Source organism: Tachypleus tridentatus, chromosome 7 (genome assembly GCF_004210375.1).
Source record: "Tachypleus tridentatus isolate NWPU-2018 chromosome 7, ASM421037v1, whole genome shotgun sequence".
Taxonomy (NCBI): domain Eukaryota; kingdom Metazoa; phylum Arthropoda; class Merostomata; order Xiphosura; family Limulidae; genus Tachypleus; species Tachypleus tridentatus.
Window position 1 is genome coordinate 88,789,245 of NC_134831.1, and position 20,838 is coordinate 88,810,082.

The 20,838-nt window shown below is 32.7% G+C and overlaps 1 protein-coding gene across 2 annotated transcripts; it reads left to right on the plus strand.

Annotated features, from left to right (window-relative positions):
* The first annotated feature begins 3,307 nt into the window (after positions 1–3,307).
* Positions 3,308–11,483, plus strand: LOC143256148 (synaptotagmin-C-like). Of its 2 annotated transcripts, none has more exons than XM_076512951.1 (3): positions 3,308–4,439; positions 10,026–10,149; positions 10,821–11,483. In XM_076512951.1, the coding sequence occupies exons 1-3, from the start codon at positions 3,612–3,614 to the stop codon at positions 11,126–11,128; spliced, it is 1,260 nt and encodes a 419-aa protein (XP_076369066.1). In that variant the 5' UTR covers positions 3,308–3,611; the 3' UTR covers positions 11,129–11,483. The 2 variants fall into 2 exon arrangements, with proteins under 2 accessions (XP_076369066.1, XP_076369067.1); XM_076512952.1 differs by having other exon boundaries at positions 3,312–4,439; positions 10,029–10,149.
* The last annotated feature ends 9,355 nt before the right edge of the window (positions 11,484–20,838 follow it).

Here is a 20,838-nt window from a genome sequence, read left to right on the forward strand (position 1 = left end):
ACACTGTTTTCATAATTACTGGTAGTATCAGTATTTTTTATGACTTTTAGTTTCAAAATGGAGAACCAAAAGATTTCATCACTAAATATTTGGTTTGTTACAGTACTTGTAAAGAACTGACATAGGTTATGGTGCAGAAGGCAGGCTACTATATGAGGATAACCTGTACTAGTCCTGGAGGATCCAAGGATTACATCACTGGATATTTGGCTTGTTACAGTACTTGTAAAGAACTGACATAGGTTATGGTGTAGAAAGCAGGATAATAGACGAGAGTAAAATGCACTAGTTCTGGAGGACCTAAATATTATATCACTGGATATTTGGCTTGTTACAGTACTTGTAAAGAACTGACATAGGTTATGGTGTAGAAAGCAGGATAATAGACGAGAGTAAAATGCACTAGTTCTGGAGGACCTAAATATTATATCACTGGATATTTGGTTTGCTAATTATAAGTACCAGTAAGAAATCGTCCAAGATTAGGACACAGAAAGAACAAAATTGATAAAGTTTTTTACAACATAGTGCTTACTTAAAAACAGTTAAATCCTTATCTGGATGTCAAAAGACGTATTAACATGAAATATTAATTCACGCCAGAATGGCAACTTGTTTTCTCTGGAAGATATGCAGTATCACTGATTCAACATTACAATATCACTTTATTAAATGTCGTGGTTCTGGCTGTTTAATTCACTTTACAGACTATGATAACGTAAGCATCTGCTTGCTTACTGACGTGGTAAATTACAATCAAAACAGAGAGAATAAGATTTATGGACCAAATAAAGATTATTTGCCATTTATCAGAAAGGTAGTTTTGTTTTTACCGTCCCTTGGTGACAAGGATACAAGCACGTATTCTATAGGCATACACGATATTAGGAATGTTTCGTTACGAAGCTTGTTTGTTTGTTTTGGAATTTCGCACAAAGCTACTCGAGGGCTATCTGTGCTAGCCGTCCCTAATTTAGTAGTGTAAGACTAGAGGGAAGGCAGCTAGTCATCACCACCCACCGCCAACTCTTGGGCTACTCTTTTAACAACGAATAGTGGGATTGACCGTCACATTATACACCCCCACGGCTGGGAGGGCGAGCATGTTTAGCGCGACGCAGGCGCGAACCCGCGACCCTCAGATTACGAGTCGCACGCCTCACGCGCTTGGCCATGCCAGGCCCTTACGAAGCTAAAGTAATATAACTTTCAAGTCAGCAATAGCTAAGGTACTGAGCAGATGGGCAGTAAATTTGAAGAGAAAAGTTGAAAAATTTCGTGTTTGACGATAAAGTATGTTAAACTAAATAAAGTAATAATGATATTGTTTATTGTATTTTGTATATTTGTAACATTTCCGGTGTTATAATACGCAATACGTCATCACGTGATAATATAGTATCCATTATAAAGATTATTAAAGTATGAAAAGTGATCGTTGTCATGTTGTGTTAAAATACATCAAATGTTCATTGCCATATTGTGTTAAAATATATAAAATGTTCATTGCCATATTGTGTTAAAATATATAAAATGTTCATTGTCATATTGTGTTAATAAATATATAAAGTGTTCTTTGTCATATTGTGATAAAATTCATAAAATGTTCATTGTCATGGTGTGTTAAAATATATAAAGTGTTAATTTTGATGTTGTGTTAAAGAACACTCATTGGAGAGAAAGAAAGTCTTATATTGAGAAAATAAAATTCACTGATAAAAATAAATTTATAACACGGACAGAGAGTAATCTACATAAAGTGCCACAGCTTGATTGAACCAATGTATTGTGTACTACAATCATGTTCAGTATGTAATTATGGTCTGGTGAATCGTTACAACCATGTTGTGTACTACAACCATATTTAGTGTGTAATTATGGTCTGGTGGTTCATTACAACCATGTTTTACTATAATCATATTTAGTGTGTAATTGTGGTATGGTGAATCGTTACAACCATGATGCGTTCTATAATCCATATTTAGTCTATAGATGGTAGAGTTGTGATTCGTTATGACCATGGCGTGTTCTACAATCTATATTTATTCTATAAATGATAAAGTGGTGATTCGTTACGACCATGTTGTGTTCTACAATCCATTTTAGGTCTATAGGTAGTAGAGCGGTGATTCATTATGACCTTGTGTTCTACAATCCATATTTAGTCTATAGATAGCAGAGTTGTGATTCGTTATGACCATATCGTGTTATACAACCCATATTTTGTCTATAGGTATTAAAGTTGTGATTCGTTATGACCATGTTGTGTTCCTCATTACACAATCTATTCGTAATTCTTGCCTGCTATTTCTTTATATGAAGTTGTTTACCTTTCATGATCTTGTCCTAGTTGTCTGGTTAAAAATGTGTCCAAACATACCAAAGAGAGCTGTTACTTATCTCTCTGTTTCCACTTACGTCCAACATTAACATTGTCTGGACACAATGTCAGGTCGCTTATGTCCAACATTAACATTGTCTGGACACAATGTCAGGTCACTTATGTCCAACATTAACATTGTCTGGACACAATGTCAGGTCACTTATGTCCAACATTAACATTGTCTGGACACAATGTCAGGTCACTTACGTCCAACATTAACATTGTCTGGACACAATGTCAGGTATTGATTTTCCAGGAGGTTAATTAAAAGAAAACGTTCCAGAAATCTGCATTGTTGTGATTCCTGAAATTGTATTTGTCATAGTTTCTAACAATTCATGTGTTGTAGTTTTTAACAATCCATGTGTTGTAGTTTCTAACAATCCATGTGTTGTAGTTTATAACAATTCAATATTTGTAGTTTTTGACTTTTTAAGTATTTAGTGTCTGCGTTTTAAGATTGGAAACTTGTTACACATTGAAAATTGTAGTTTGTTTATGGTTTATAAAGCTTTCAGTTGTTTAACTTTAATAGTTTCAATTCTATCATTTCTCGTGTTTATAAATTGTTGAGTTTTAACTTTTCAACATTTCGTTTTATACTTTTATGGTTTCTCATATAAAGTTTTTAATGAACTGATTTTTTTAGTTTGACCTTTCTTTTATATTTGTACTGTTGTGATAACTAACTTATTTTGTTACGGTTTATAATAAAGGTTATTACCTCATGATATGAGCAAAAGTGTTACGTTATTTAGATTAGGAATACCTCAACCACTGATAACACGTCATACGTGTAGTATGTTGTCTAACCGGAAGTTCTAGAAGTATCATAATTATTGTTAATACACAGGTCTAACAAAATTTCGTTACCTATAACCTCTAATTTTTCACGCAACCGGCAGGTGAGATGGCTTGACAGTAGTACTTTCAAAGCTACATAGTATGCTCACACAGGTGCATATCATATCAATCTCGAGCAATGACGTCATAACGCAGAAGAAAAAAAAAATGTGGACATCTGTTATTTTACCCATTACGATGTGATTCACAGGCCCAGAACAGAAACGGTTGCGTGTAGTTCAAGAACTAGGGAAAGCTGACATGTATGGTTACATCTGGGTGGACCAAATGTTCTGGCATTTTGTTACTGGTGTACATAATAGTTTTACTCTGATGTAGCAACTGGATTGCATTGATTGAGGATCATATTAAGGATCTATAAGAAATGACTGACAACGAAGCTTTGTCTGAGTTATCACCACAAACACTGTCCTTATCAGTATTATTACCAATCATCGTTGCTAGCGCTTTGCTCGCGAGCGCATTCTTGTTTTTCTTTTGCCGTTGTATCGCTCTGCGACGAAGGAAAGCCCGACAGCTAGCCGAGATGACCCCTGCGGCATCCAAGACAAGGTCTATGAGTGTCATACGCGCGGATCAACCTATCCAATTTGTTGTCCCTACGATTCCTGTGTACAGCGAAACAGCGGAAGACTCCTTTTCGGAAAGCGAGTCTTCCGTTAATCGCTACTCCTTGTCCGAAGGGGAGGATCATCTGAGACGGAAGTCGATCATTGATCGTCTTTACATTGACCCGACAGAACTGGAACAAGCACTGTATAAAGCAGATCCTGGACGAGGGAGCTCAGACACTGGGACTGGAAGAATTTCTTTCTCCCTACACTATAACATACTTTGTCAGCAGCTCTATGTGAGACTCAACAGTGCCATGGATCTAACTTCCAACAACTCCAAACATGTAACAAGTCCTTTCGCTAAAGTTGCGTTGACTTCTGAAAAGTCTCTCAAGTTCGTGACTAAAGTTCATAAGAAGACAGCTAACCCGGTGTTCGACGAATCCTTTGTTTTTAATGTGACTGTAGAACGCCTAGTCAATGAAGCAGTAAAGATTACTATTTGGGACTATGACAGATTTTCTCGAAAAGTTCTGATTGGTCAAATTATATATCCCTTGATAAATTCCGGTATTGATTCTGAAATTTCAGAGGACGTAAAAACGAATGACATCTTGTGTGACTTGCAACCTAAGGCTGTAAGTATCTTAGTAATATATAGCTTTAGAGCAAAAATTTAAAGAAAACCCTAAAATAACTCACATTAGAAAGTTTGGTTTGTTTGTTTGTTTTAAATATCGCGCAAAGCTACAAGAGGGCTATCTGCGCTAACCGTCCCTAATTTAGCAGTGTAAGACTAGAAAGAAGGCAACTAGTCATCACCATCCATCGCCAACTCATGGGCTACTCTTTTACCAACTAATAGTGGGATTGCTCGTCATATTATAACGCCACCACAGCTGAAAGGGCGAGTATGTTTGGTGTGACGGGGATTCGAACCCGGGATCCTCCGATTATGAGTCGAGTGATTTATTCATCTCGCTATGCCGGGCTCAGACACGTTAAAAAGACAGTAATTTTCTTAACAGTGCTAAGTTTACGTTTTTAAGAACTATAGATTTCATATTTCGTTTATTTAAAATGAAATTGAGCTTCACCACGTCGCTACATTTCCTGTTGCTACGCCCATGTCTGACGAATGTCCATCTTTACAGTGGTTTTAATTACAACAGACTCGGTGTCAATGCTGTTTTGCCCAAAGTATGCACCCTCCTCTGTGCTTCTGTTACTATGCCGTAATGCAAACGAGAGCAAAAGATATCCTAGAGGGCTTTTTAACATTTAGGCAGCACAAAAATACGTACGTATTTGATCTGGTAACTTGACCCACATCTCTGTAGGCATTTGATCTGGTAACTTGACTCACATCTTTGTAGGTATTTGATCTTGTAACTTGACCCACATTTCTGTAAGCATTTGATCTGTTACCTTGACTTACAACTACGTAGGTATTTAATCTGTATACTTGACCCACGTTTATGCAGGTATTTGATCTGGTCAGTTGACCCACGTCTATGCAGGTATTTAATCTGGTCAGTTGACTCACATCCACGTAGGCATTTGATCTGTTAACTTGACCCACATCTATATAGGTGTTTGATCTGGGAATGTGACCAGGGAGTGTACTAAGTTTGATGTCATGAAAATCTAATAAATTCGTGAAATATAGATAAGTGAGCCTAAAATATAAATACAAGAATCGGTGTTTTGTTTTTATCGAACAGAAAGTAGTGAATAAGTACCTAATTAGTAGAGTGTTTAATAAAGTTACAAATGATTTTTCCAGTACTTTATTTATAGACCTGGACCAGCTTCATTGTTTAATACATTTGTTGTTGTTTTGTATTTCAATAGTTTATTTGATAGTTAATTCAGTTGTAAATTCTACATGTTTGATCAACTCAGTGTTGCTGCAGTCTATAACATGAGATGTTTCTACCACATGTTCCGGTAATACCAACTTTTCTACTTTATACTTTTTACCGTGTTTCGTGTTTTTGATTCTGAATTTTAAATCTCTATTTGTTTCTCCAACATAAACTCGACCACAGATACAAAGAAACTTGTAAATTCCACATTTATCAATTTCTTCCATTCTACTTTGTGTACTTGTGAGACTATTTAACTTAAAACACGGAGAGAATGCCACACTTTATTCTATGTAGTTTTTCATTATGTTATGTGGATAACCTTTGAAGAGATATCATTCTATGTTGTTTTTCATTATATTATGTGGATAACCTTTGAAGAGATGTCATTCTATGTTGTTTTTCATTATATTATGTGGATAAGCTTTGAAGAGACGTCATTCTATGTTGTTTTTCATTATATTATGTGGATAAGCTTTGAAGAGATGTCATTCTATGTAGTTTTTCATTATATTATGTGGATAACCTTTGAAGAGACGTCATTCTATGTAGTTTTTCATTATGTTATGTGGATAACCTTTGAAGAGACGTCATTCTATGTTGTTTTTCATTATATTATGTGGATAAGCTTTGAAGAGACGTTATTCTATGTTGTTTTTCATTATATTATGTGGATAACCTTTGAAGAGATGTCATTCTATGTTGTTTTTCATTATATTATGTGGATAAGCTTTGAAGAGACGTCATTTTATGTAGTTTTTCATTATGTTATGGGGATAACCTTTGAAGAGACGTCATTCTGTGTTGTTTTTCATTATATTATGTGGATAAGCTTTGAAGAGATGTCATTTTATGTAGTTTTTCATTATGTTATGTGGATAACCTTTGAAGAGACGTCATTCTGTGTAGTTTTTCATTATGTGGATAACCTTTGATATTATGTGGATAAGTTTGAAGAGATGTCTATGTTGTTTTCATTATTATATTATGTGGATAAGCTTTGAAGAGACGTCATTCTATGTCATTCTATGTTGTTTTCATTATATTATGTGGATAAGCTTTGAAGAGACGTCATTCTATGTTGTTTTTCATTATATTATGTGGATAAGCTTTGAAGAGATGTCATTCTATGTTGTTTTTCATTATATTATGTGGATAAGCTTTGAAGAGATGTCATTCTATGTAGTTTTTCATTATGTTATGTGGATAAGCTTTGAAGAGATGTCATTCTATGTTGTTTTCCATTATATTATGTGGATAACCTTTGAAGAGACGTCATTCCATGTAGTTTTTCATTATGTTATGTGGATAAGCTTTGAAGAGACGTCATTCTATGTAGTTTTTCATTATGTTATGTGGATAACCTTTGAAGAGATGTCATTCTATGTAGTTTTTCATTATGTTATGTGAATAACCTTTGAAGAGATGTCATTCTATGTAGTTTTTCATTATGTTATGTGGATAACATTTTAAGAGATGTCATTCTATGTAGTTTTTCATTATGTTATGTGGATAATATTCGAAGATATGGTAAACAATCTTTAACTCTTCCTTTAGTCTTGAACAGTTTAACATTCGTAGTTTACTGATATGTTTATTATGTAATCTATCAATAATTTCGGGTGCATTTCCCGTGTCTCTGGCTACATGTTTTAAGAAACTCTCACCTCACAATTGTAAGTACATATTTTAAACACAAACGTGAAAAAGGCAGGTAGTTTTTGTGTTCCTTTTATTTGTAAGAAGATTGTTTTACACTTTTTAATGTGTTATCGTTAGGTAAAAACTAAATAATTATGAAGAACGAAATAAAAATGTTAGAGCAATACTTTTTTCCTTTAACATAAACATTCTATTATATAATATCACGTGACGAGCATTGTTAGAGTATTTCAAACTTATGCAATTCATTTGGTATATGTAGGAAATGTAAGTACCATATATTATAGCAGCTGTCTAATCCCACAGGTGTTAGCGAAAGAAACCTACAGAGTTTTTCCCACTGATAAGTAGGTCGATATAGGATTAAGATATATGTCTATTTCACTTTTCTAAATCCATCAACGATTCAACACTTCTAGATTAATGTACATATATATATTACCATATTTATCCAATCTTACAACAACATGCAAGTAACGTAAAACTTCAACATAAAAAAAACTTCTGTGGTGAAAAACAAATCACTTACAACAAGGTCAAAGAATTAAAAGCAACTGATGAAGTTATTGTACAGAAATGTACTGAATTATTCTGACTAAAAGAACGCTGTACGATTTCCGTTTTGTCCTTTGGTCTCTTAGGAAAACCATTTCTCATAACCTTTAAAACTCAGTTAACTACAAAAGTAAATGAAACGTTTTAAAAGGGAAATACACAAAATATTTATTTCAACGTTATTTTACTATTTATATTTATCATATTTTGCTATTAATGTTTATCCTTTGGTACAATAAATAAGTAAGAATATTAACAATTTTACTTGTTTAGTTATTTCGTGAGACAAGCTGGTGTAGAAAAGTACACATAAAACTGAGTTATATATATATGTACGTGTTACTGAGGTTATGATTAACTGAGTTATATATATATGTACGTGTTACTGAGGTTATGATTAACTGAGTTATATATATATATATGTACGTGTTACTTAGGTTATGATTAACCGAGTTTTATATATACAGGGTGAGCCAAAAGTAGATGGACAGTAAAAAAACCTTTATTTAGAGATCACGTATACGTACAACTATATGTAATAAGACAATTATATTAATGAAAATAAAATGTTATTTATTAACGCAAATGCTCAAATTGTTGAGATTTCCAATACTCTTTTAACACCCATATTCTTTTATCTGTATTTAAAGTATTTGACATTATGGGTTCTATTAACAATCTAAGAGAAAGAAAACAGATTAAATTAAAACAAATGTAATTATACAATTGTAATTATATAACACAAATAATATAGTTGCAACATATTTATAATATACAATTGCATTAATATAACCGATACATAAACCTATTCCAAATGCTGTCCACCTACTTTTGGCTCACCCTGTATATATATATGTACGTGTTACTTAGGTTATGATTAACCGAGTTATATATATATATGTACGTGTTACTGAGGCTAAGATAAACTGAGTTATATATATATGTACGTGTTACTGAGGCTAAGATAAACTGAGTTATACATATATATGTACGTGTTACTGAGGTTATGATTAACCGAGTTTTATATATATATATATAAGTACGTGTTACTGAGGCTAAGATAAACTGAGTTATATATATATGTACGTGTTACTGAGGTTATGATTAACTGAGTTATATATATATATATGTACGTGTTACTGAGGTCATGATTAACTGAGTTATATATATATGTACGTGTTACTGAGGTCATGATTAACTGAGTTATATATATATGTCCGTGTTACTAAGGTTATGATTAACTGAGATATATATATACATATACATGCAAATTATAGATATATAGGTCAATGTTTTGTTCACATTATTAGAAATATAAATACATTCTAGAAATATAGGTCGATGTTCTGTTCACATTAATAGAAATGTTAATACACCCTAGAGATATAGGTCAATGTTTTGTTCACATTATTAGAAATATAAATACATTCTAGATATATAGGTCGATGTTCTGTTTACATTAAGAGAAATGTTAATACATTCTAGAAATATAGGCGGATGTTCTGTTCACATTAATAGAAATGTTAATACATTCTAGAGATACAGGTCGATGTTCTGTTGACATTAATAGAAATGTTAATACACCCTAGAGATATAGGTCAATGTTTTGTTCACATTATTAGAAATATAAATACATTCTAGAAATATAGGTCGATGTTCTGTTCACATTAATAGAAATGTTAATACACCCTAGAGATATAGGTCAATGTTTTGTTCACATTATTAGAAATATAAATACATTCTAGAAATATAGGTCGATGTTCTGTTCACATTAATAGAAATGTTAATACACCCTAGAGATATAGGTCAATGTTTTGTTCACATTATTAGAAATATAAATACATTCTAGATATATAGGTCGATGTTCTGTTTACATTAAGAGAAATGTTAATACATTCTAGAAATATAGGCGGATGTTCTGTTCACATTAATAGAAATGTTAATACATTCTAGAGATACAGGTCGATGTTCTGTTGACATTAATAGAAATGTTTCCAGCGCAGTGAGGTATAGTTTGGTCTGAACAAACTCAGGAGGAATAATTTAACCAATACAAACCAAGTGTGAGCATGTGGAAATAATCTTCAAATCACAGACAGGCTCTAAATAATGAAAATAAATGTTATGTTTCTTTGCCAGCAGAGAGTTCACCACAACGGTGAGTTACTTCTAACACTAAGCTACAACCCTGGAACTGCAGTTCTTACTTTAGGGGTTTTGAAAGCACGAATAATTCCAACAGAAGACAAAGAACGAGGAACAGGTGAGAAATGTTCGTCTCTCTGAACCTCACGAAAATATTTTGATATATTAAACTTTAAACTAGTTTCACCCACCTCTCAAAAAACAACGATGAGCCATTCACATACCCGCCCTTTTAACTGTATTTTTGAAAACCTTTAATTATTTCATTGGTATTAAGGTAGTACAGAAATATCACGAAAGATAAAACTGTCACTTAATCATCCCTTTTAGGTGCATTTTTCTATAAACCTCCTCACTGCCATTCCTTTTATGTACAATCAGATAAAAACAGTGTATAATTATAATCTACTTAGAGGTATGAACCAATTTCACCTCTTACTGAGTACCTTAAGGGAGTTTATCTTCCCTTTACCAATATAAAATATATGGAGACGTTGTAAACCTAATCGCTTAAAAATCAGTCTCATCCATCTGGAACCTCTTAAACCTGCTCTACCTAGCTATGTCTTAATTAGCATTTCAGTAAACAACAACCAGGAATCTATTAAACCTGCTTTACAAAGCTACGTTTAACTAGTATCTCTACAAAGCTATGTTTAAGTGCTGTCTTTACAAAGCTGTGTTTAACAACAATCTCTACAAAGCTGTGTTTAACTACAATCTCTACAAAGCTGTGTTTAATTAGTAACTCGTCAAAGAATAACTTTTCTTTCTATTTTTTTCTTTCAGCTGTGTACGTGAAAGTTTCTTTATATGTAAGAAATAAACTTGTTCGAACTAAAAAGACGTGCTCCAAGAAAAAGACCCCGGATGTTGAGTTTTCGGATAGTTTCAATATTCAGCTTCCTCAGTCGGCGCTGAGTGCCGTGGATATTGTGGTATCACTTTGTGATAAAGCTGCATTTGGAGGAAAGCGAGTGATCGGCCGTACGCAGGTAGGCACTCACTGCCTAACGGACCATGGCATACAACACTGGCAGGACATGCTCTCCAGTCCTAAGAGTACGTCAGCACAGTGGCACAAACTAAAAGTGTGACACTTTCCAGGATCAGAGACACCATTATTTGGAGTCGAACTTCAGATCTGAAAGATAGCTGGCAGTAATATATAAGATTTCTTTACATGAAAAAAAATATTGTTCAAAAATTCAAATTTTCTAATTATTTAAATTTCATAATTATATTCATGACCATATTGTCTGAAATCAACTGTAAGTACATTACTAACTTCTCTTGTGTGTTTCACAAGTAAGCTTGAGCACGGCTATAGCATTCTATGTTATTTCTTTTGGTAAATGGAATCCTAATTGCAATGTCTCTAATAGGAACAAATTGTACTAGAGGTGTTTTTCTTTAAAAGAAAAATGGCAAAATTAAACGTTTTCAAGATAACTGTTCAATCGTGGCTTCTTTAAGTTTTAGTTAAGGAAACAATTGTCATTTCTGCCAATCACCTTGGGCAATACAAACCAGAAGGAAGTCTTACACCTATAAAATATAATTAGATGGTATTAGGCACTGTGAAATACCTCTATAATCACAGTTTGTCCAGTAGTATAAATCTGTACAGTGACATGTAAAACGAAAATCTCTTACTAGCAGTATGTATACACACACGTAAAACAGTTATACACACACACACACGTAAAACAGTTATGTACACACGCACACACACACACAAAACAGTTATATACACACGCACACACACGCACAAAACAGTTATATACACACGCACGCACACGCACAAAACAGTTATATACACACGCACGCACACGCACAAAACAGTTATATGCACGCACACGCACAAAACAGTTATATACACACGCACGCACACGCACAAAACAGTTATATACACACGCACGCACACGCACAAAACAGTTTTATACACACGCACACACACACACAAAACAGTTTTACACACACACACACAAAACAGTTTTACACACACACACACACAAAACAGTTTTACACACACACACGCATCAAAACAGTTTTACACAATACACATAAAAACAGTTTTATTACACACACACACACATAAAAAACAGTTTTACACACACATCACACACACACAAAACAGTTTTACACACACACACACACACAAAACAGTTTTACACACACACACAACAAAACAGTTTTACACACACACACACACATAAAACAGTTTTACACACACACACACATAAAAAACAGTTTTATACACACACATCACACAATATAAAACAGTTTTATACACACACACACACATACATAAAAAACAGTTTTATACACCATACACACATAAAACAGGTTTTATACACACACACAATAAAAAACAGTTTTATACACACACACACACATAAAACAGTTTTATACACACACACACACACATAAAACAGTTTTATACACACACACACACACAAATAAAACAGTTTTATACACACAATAATACACAAAAAACAGTTTTATACACACACACATAAAAAAACAGTTTTATACACACACAAAAACAGTTTTATACACACATACAAAACAATACATAAAACAGTTTTATACACACACACACACAAAACAGTTTTATACACACACACACATAAAAAAACAGTTATATACACACGCACAGACACAAAACAGTTATATACACACGCACACACACAAAACAGTTATATACACACGCACATAAAACAGTTATACACACACACACACACACAAAACAGTTTTACATATCACATAAAACAGGTTTACACACACACACACAAAAACAGTTTTACACACACACACACACATAAAAACAGTTTTATTACACATCAATAAACACAAAAACAGTTTTATATACACGCACACACACACATAAAAACAGTTTTACACACACATACATACACATAAAAAACAGTTTTACACACACACACACACACAAAAAACAGTTTTATACACACACACACATAAAACAGTTTTATACACACATCATTTCACACACACAAAAACAGTTTTATACATGCACACATAAAACAGTTTTATACACACGCACATCACAATACACATAAAACACAGTTTTATACACACACACACACACATAAAACAGTTTTATACACACATACAATAACATATAAAACAGTTTTATACACACACACACAATAAAAAACAGTTTTATACACACACATATAATAATAAAACAGTTTTATACACACACACACACATAAAACAGTTTTATACACACACACACACATAAAACAGTTTTATACACACACACACATAAAACAGTTTTATACACACACACACACACATAAAACAGTTTTATACACACACACACACATAAAACAGTTTTATACACACACACACACATAAAACAGTTTTATACACACGCACAGACACAAAACAGTTTATACACACGCACAGACACAAAACAGTTATACACACGCACAGACACAAAACAGTTATACACACGCACACACAAAAAACAGTTATACACACACGCACACAAAAACAGTTATACACGCACACACACATAAAACAGTTATATATGCACACACACACATAAAACAGTTATATACACACATAAAACAGTTATATACACACACACACATAAAAACAGTTATATACGCATCACGCACAAAAAACAGTTATATATGCGCACACACACATAAAACAGTTATATATATCATCACACATCACACAAACAGTTATATACACATCATAATACACATAAAAACAGTTATATATAATACACACAATAAAAAACAGTTATATATATCACACACACAAATTAAAACAGTTATATATACACACACACACATAAAACAGTTATATATACACACACACATCACACATAAAAACAGTTATATACACACACACACATAAAACAGTTATATACACACACACACATAAAACAGTTATATACACACACACACATAAAACAGTTATATATACACACACACACATAAAACAGTTATATATACATAAAAACATACAAACAGTTAAACAGTTATAATACACACACACACATCAAAACAGTTTAATATATACACACACACAAAAAAAGGTTATATATACACACACACACACATAAAAACAGTTATATAATACATCACACACACATATAAAACAGTTATATATATACACACACATCAATAATAAAAACAGTTTATATATTATACGCATCAATCACACACACATAAAAACAGTTTTATACACATCATCACAACACGCAAAAAACAGTTTTATACAATAATAATACACGCACACAAAAAACAGTTTTATACACATCATCATCAATAATACATAAAAACAGTTTTATACATCAATAATATCATCATAATAAAACAGTTTTATACACAACACACACATAAAACAGTTTTATACACACACACAACACATAAAACAGGTTTTATACACACATCAATAAAAACAGGTTTATACACACACACACACAAAAAACAGTTTTATACACACACACATACAATAAAACATGCACGCACACACACACATTCAATGCATACGCACACACGTTAAACGGTTATATACACACACACACACACATAAAACAGTTATATACACACACACACACATAAAACAGTTATATACACACACACACACACAAAACAGTTATATACACACACACACACAAAAAACAGTTATATACACACACACACATAAAACAGTTATATACACACACACACACATAAAACAGTTATATACACACACACATAAAACAGTTATATATCACACACACAAAAAACAGTTATATATACATCACATCAAAACAGTTATAATAATACGCACACACGCATAAAAACAGTTATATACACACGCACACAATAAAAAACAGTTATATACACACACACACACACATAAAACAGTTATATATACACACACACACATAAAACAGTTATATATACACACACACACACATAAAACAGTTATATATACACACACACATAAAACAGTTATATACACACACACACATAAAACAGTTATATACACACACACATAAAACAGTTATATACACACACACACAAAACAGTTTTATACACACACACACATAAAACAGTTTTATATACACACACACATAAAACAGTTATATATACACACACACATAAAACAGTTATATATACACACACATAAAACAGTTATATATACACACACACATAAAACAGTTATATATACACACACACATAAAACAGTTATATACACACACACATAAAACAGTTATATATACACACACATAAAACAGTTATATACACACACACATAAAACAGTTATATATACACACATAAAATTGGTATTTCGTAAATCATCTAACTCCACCGCAATGTATCTTTAAAATATTGTATCAGTCATGATACGATAAAATCAGCTATCCTTAAGTCTTACGAGATAGTAAAGTAAGCTTAACGCCAAAACGTTCGAGGTTATCACAAACAAGAAAATCAAATTTATATGGAATTTGTCTACAAAAAAGAAGTTTATTTTGATCGATGGTGTAATTCTATGCATGTTGGCAACAGTTTCGACAAATTAAGATAATTATGTCTAATTGAGGAATTTATACGCCGTATGAGTGACGACCTAAAAACTTATTTGGATGAAAAGAAAGTAGAAACACTACAGGAAGCAGAGGCTCTTTTCGATGATTACACTTTAACACACAAAACCACTTTTTATTGAAAAGAAGTTCCTGTTGTCTCAGCAAAAACCATCTGTTTTTGTATCTGTTCAATACACCAAAACTTAGGATTCTTCTAAAAATTCCACATCCTATGGTTCGAAATCTTCAGACACTCATGATAAAACTTTATCAAAACCATTAAAGCTTGCTAGTTATTTATGTAAAAAGTCTGGTCATGTTGTGTCCGATTGTTGATATTTGAAAAAGAAAACAGAAAAGGATACAACACCCAGTGTGATTTTGTCCACCTGATGTTTATTTGGTCACTGATGAAAAGGCTGATGAAGTTAGGAGGAATTTACCCCTTTTCTGTTTCTTGGTTCTGTGACTTTGACAGATAAAAATGTTAATCCCATACTCATACGTATTTTAGGTGATACTGGGGCGGTTCAATCATATTTGTTAGAAGATGTATTGCCTTTAGATTGGAGTTCTGTCACTGGTGAGTCTATTGTGGCTCAGGTTATTAAATGTTATTTTATTAATGTTCCTTTTCAAAACATTTGTTTAACATCAGACCTAGTTTTAGGACCAGTTGTGGTTGGAGTAAGTCCTACTCTGCCAGTTTTTTTCGCCAGCCAAATCGTTTCAGAACACAAAAGGGGAAGCTGGCCGGTCACTGTTTCATCTTAGGATGATGGTGTTGTTGAAAAGAATCCAGAAGTGTTTCCTCACGTACTGTGACTTGAGCTAAGTCTAAGAAATTTAGCCAGAAAGTAATAATAGACACACGTTCAAAGGACGACAGAATAAATTCCTCAGATACATTTTTTGAATTATTATCTTAATGACAAAACTATGGTGAATGGCAATGATGGAGGTATCTGGTTCCACTGGTGAAGTTCCATTTGTTAAAAGTAAACTGACTGATAAGCAAGAAGAGGATCCACAGATATCATCACTATTTAAGTATACACTCCCAAAGGATGAACTGGAAAAAGTTCCAAAAGTTACTTCTTCAAAAATGATGTACTAATGAGAAAACTTGTTTAAAACCTATTTCACCTTCCGAAGAACACATAAGTAGTGTAAATAATGGCTAAGCCAACATTTGTGTTTAAGCACTTTTGCTGTGTAATTTTATTATTGTGTGTGTTTGTGTGTTTTTCTTATAGCAAAGCCACAAAGAGCTATCTGCTTAGCCCACCGAGAGGAATCGAACCCCTGATTTTAGCGTTGTAAATCCGGAGACATACCGCTGCACTAGCGGGGGGCAATTTTATTATTATAAAGTTACTTGTATTGTGTTACATATTGTCATGATTTTTGAAACTGTATAGTCTTTGGACAATGTATATATATATATATACTGATGTAATATCTCAATTAAAAATTGTCTCAACTCCAATTTTTAATTTTTTGAGCAGGAAGGTGAAACTGATTTACATCTCTACATTTATGTTAGTACTTATGTTTGTAGCGCAGATGGTCTAGTTGCTTTGGGCCATAGAACGCCAAACCCACCACTATCTACGTTTGTTTCTATGTGATTTTATTTTGTGTATGTTTTACGTAGGTCCCGCCTGTTTTCCAAACTTATAGAGAATTCTTGAAAGCGAAAAGCAATATTATTTGTTTGACATAAGTGTTTGAGCAGTGTTCAAATTTCTACAAACTCACGTGCTGCTTATAAAAAGCCGAGAGAAGAGAAACAGAATATTGTTGGTGATCTACCGTCAGTGCGCAGTAGCGCAAGGAGGCTGTAACGGTGATAACGTCTATCAACAGGAAAACTACAGAACTGAACCAGGAACGTTTATTGATTTCGAACATTACCAACCATTCAACTTCAGTGAATAACTTCGGACATTACCATTCATACTGAGGCATTAAATATCTTCGTCGAAAGAAATGAGTTAGTAAGGGTGTGGGACTAGCTAAGAAAGACAGTGTTAGCTTAAGTGAGGTACAACAATATCAACTCAAATTGATTTGTTGGGGTGGATTTCGATCGTCGATAAAATATTCAGATCTAAACCGGGTATAGGACTTGGTACCGTCTGTAAGTTTGTAAAACTATTGTATATAAACCATCGTTTGCAATAACTGTTAGTAATAATCGTAATTATAAATTGTGTTGTTTTATATTAAAATATGGTTGTGTTAAAAAAAGGAAATTGTGTGTATTAATCTCGTTGGCAAATAAAAAAAATAATACATATTAAGATTTAATTAACTACTAATTTCAAATTCGAACTTCCGATTATACAAAACTTACATACCATGATAAACTGGAGATTCGTTTGAAATAAAACGATACGTAACAATGTAAAAATGAGACAGTTTTATTATCGTTGCCCTATCTGTGTTACATTATGGTTTTATATATATTCCTTCATTTCAAAACGTTCCTTTGAGTTTGTCGGTTAACTAAAAACAGAACGGTTACTTGGAACGTCGCAAAGTGATTGAAATAAGTAATAAAAATTGTAAAAGTATAAAATAAGATTTACATATCAATAAAAAAAAAAACATTTGAAGATAGTAAATCAAGGTTACTTTGAAATTCTTACCAAAGCTGAACCATTGGTTCGTAAATATACATGTAATTTAACAACCACCGCACGTGCAACGTTCAGTAACTGATAGTTCAAGATGTATTGTTAAGCCTCACTGTATCTTAACGGAAATTTAAAAACTGAAACAATAATTCAAATTATGAGTAAAGTTTCAAATACAACTTGAAAGTATTAGTAAAAGAAAATTTCTTTTTTAATTAAGTGAAAGTAAACACAAAACAAAGAAATTTGACCAATAATTCTCGATACAAACAAAACAAGGTAAAACAAATTGATTTAAATATGACAAAATTGGCTATAAAGAATTATCCGGTAAAAATATGCCTTAGATTTTGTTAGTAGTTGCTTACTTGGGTTCATGTCAAAAGACCTATAACAATTTAGTTAATAAATTGATGTAATATAACCTTCTCATTGAAATCTTTCCATAAACGTTTTAAGTTTTTGCAATAAATACAAAATGGTAGTTATTTAAATAATCAGTAACTAATGATCTAAATTGTTATTTAATTAAGCCATAAACAAAGGACTCCTCTTGTAAGAGTTTTGGCAAACAAATGTCAATAAGCTAATCCAGTGGAATGTTTGTGAATAAATAATTTATATCAAAACTAAACAGTAAACAGTCATTACAAAGATGTTGATCTTTTAACTCTTTAACAATGAAAATGAGTAGAGGACAGTAAATTCATTAAACGTTAATGGTTTAAGAACAGGTACAAGGAATTTGGCTGTTTTATAACTGTGCGTTCTGATTGCAGAACGTATAGGGAGTAATGATTGATCCTGTTCATGAACCTTACGTTTTTGTTTGGTTTGTTTTGAATTTCGCGCAAAGCTAGACGAGAGCTATCTGCGCTAGCCGTTCATAATTTAGTAGTGTAAGACTAGGCAGCTAGTCATTACCACCCACCGCCAACTCTTGGGCTACTCTTTTACCAACGAGTAGTGGGATTGACTGTAACTTTATAACACCCCCACGGCTGAAAGGGCGAGCATATTTGGTTTTAGTAGATTTGAACCTACGACGATGAGATTACAAGTCGAATGCCTTAACCACCGGGCCATGAACCTTAGGAAGCCCATACATTATACAAGATAGTGATCCATTACACACTGTCTGTAATGGTTTTTTTTTGTTTTGTTTGCTTGTTTTATTTTTTAAAATCCCTGAGTTAAAGATTAACAGCATATTTTTGCTGCCAGTAACTATACACAGCTTAATAATGTTCTTATTTTGTAAATGCTCATGACGAGCAGTCTTCAATTCTTAGGCCCCCGATGGTTCAGCGGTATGTCTGCGGACTTACAATGCTAAAATCCGGGTTTCGATACCCGTGGTGGGCAGATCACTGTGTAGCTTTGTGCTTAATTCAAAACAACATCAATTCTTACATCTAAAAATTAAACATACTAAATGTTTAAAGTCTAACAAGTAACGATGTTCTTAAAATCAGTCTTACTACTGTTGAACTTTTAAATGACCTTTATGTTGATGTATCAGCTGTTTTTGATGTTAATTGTAACATTTTAATTTGAAATTGAAGGACTCGGATATAACATTTTTACTTTTGTAATTTAATAGAAACTGTATCTATATCTACTTTCTTCAGTTTGAGGTCAGATTTCTCTAGTGAGCGGAAAGATAATGATGCATTTGACCGTATCTTCGAATCAATATATCGCCCATCGATTTTCCGGCGGAAAACGAACTTTTACGAGAAAAATTAGAATTGTTGTAACCACAAAAAATTATATACTTCTTTATTTCTAACTTGTTAAATGTTTATCACAGAGGTATACACACGTATGTATATAAATGACCAGACAACGTTTCGAACTTCTACATAAGTCGTCAAAATACTTTCAATTTTAACTTTAGTGAAATTGGAAAAAAATTATATGTAACATATGTATGTAATCATTGACATAAAATATCTGAACGTTGTCCTTTTTATATCTTTATTTTATTACTGTTACGGTTACTCAAAGTCTGAATTACTTAGAGACGAAACTTAACAAGCAGTTTAGGCAATAATATAAATATAGTTATTGACATATACGTATTATACCTGATTTTGTAAAGTTTTTCGTGTACACATATATAGGCAACAATACCTATAAATGAGCATGATACCCGTCATGCTGTTTAACTTCAAAATTATTGCAAAAACATATCATAAAATTAGCAAGTTTCCAGAGAAATCAACATATATTAATTTAATTAATATTGTGGTAATATCTTAGAATGATTTTTTATAAATATACACCTTTCACTTTTTAGAGAAAATTACTACTGATAGAGTTAAGTAAATAAAATTAAAGCAAAATCAAAAGAAAGCACGCCCTCTACATTCCTACACTCAATTACACAACTGCCTTCAAACATGTGGTCAGCTGTCGGTCAGTTACCTCCTTCTTTGTGAACCTGACGTTGTTCGCTCCTCTACATAGTGCTTTCTCTATCCATACCAGCCGTTTTTAAGTATACAAAATCAAAAGGAAGAACTATTTTAAACCAGTAAATCTAAACCTCTGATTAATTATATTAGTTTGTCATAACCAAAAACAAGCCGAAACAAGA

Coding starts and splice junctions, on each gene's coding strand:
- LOC143256148 (XM_076512951.1), top strand. CDS start 3,612: ATGACTGACAACGAAGCTTTGTCTGAGTTATCACCACAAACACTGTCC. Junction 4,440..10,025: donor GTGACTTGCAACCTAAGGCT/GTAAGTATCTTA, acceptor TTTCTTTGCCAG/CAGAGAGTTCACCACAACGG. Junction 10,150..10,820: donor AGACAAAGAACGAGGAACAG/GTGAGAAATGTT, acceptor TTTTTCTTTCAG/CTGTGTACGTGAAAGTTTCT.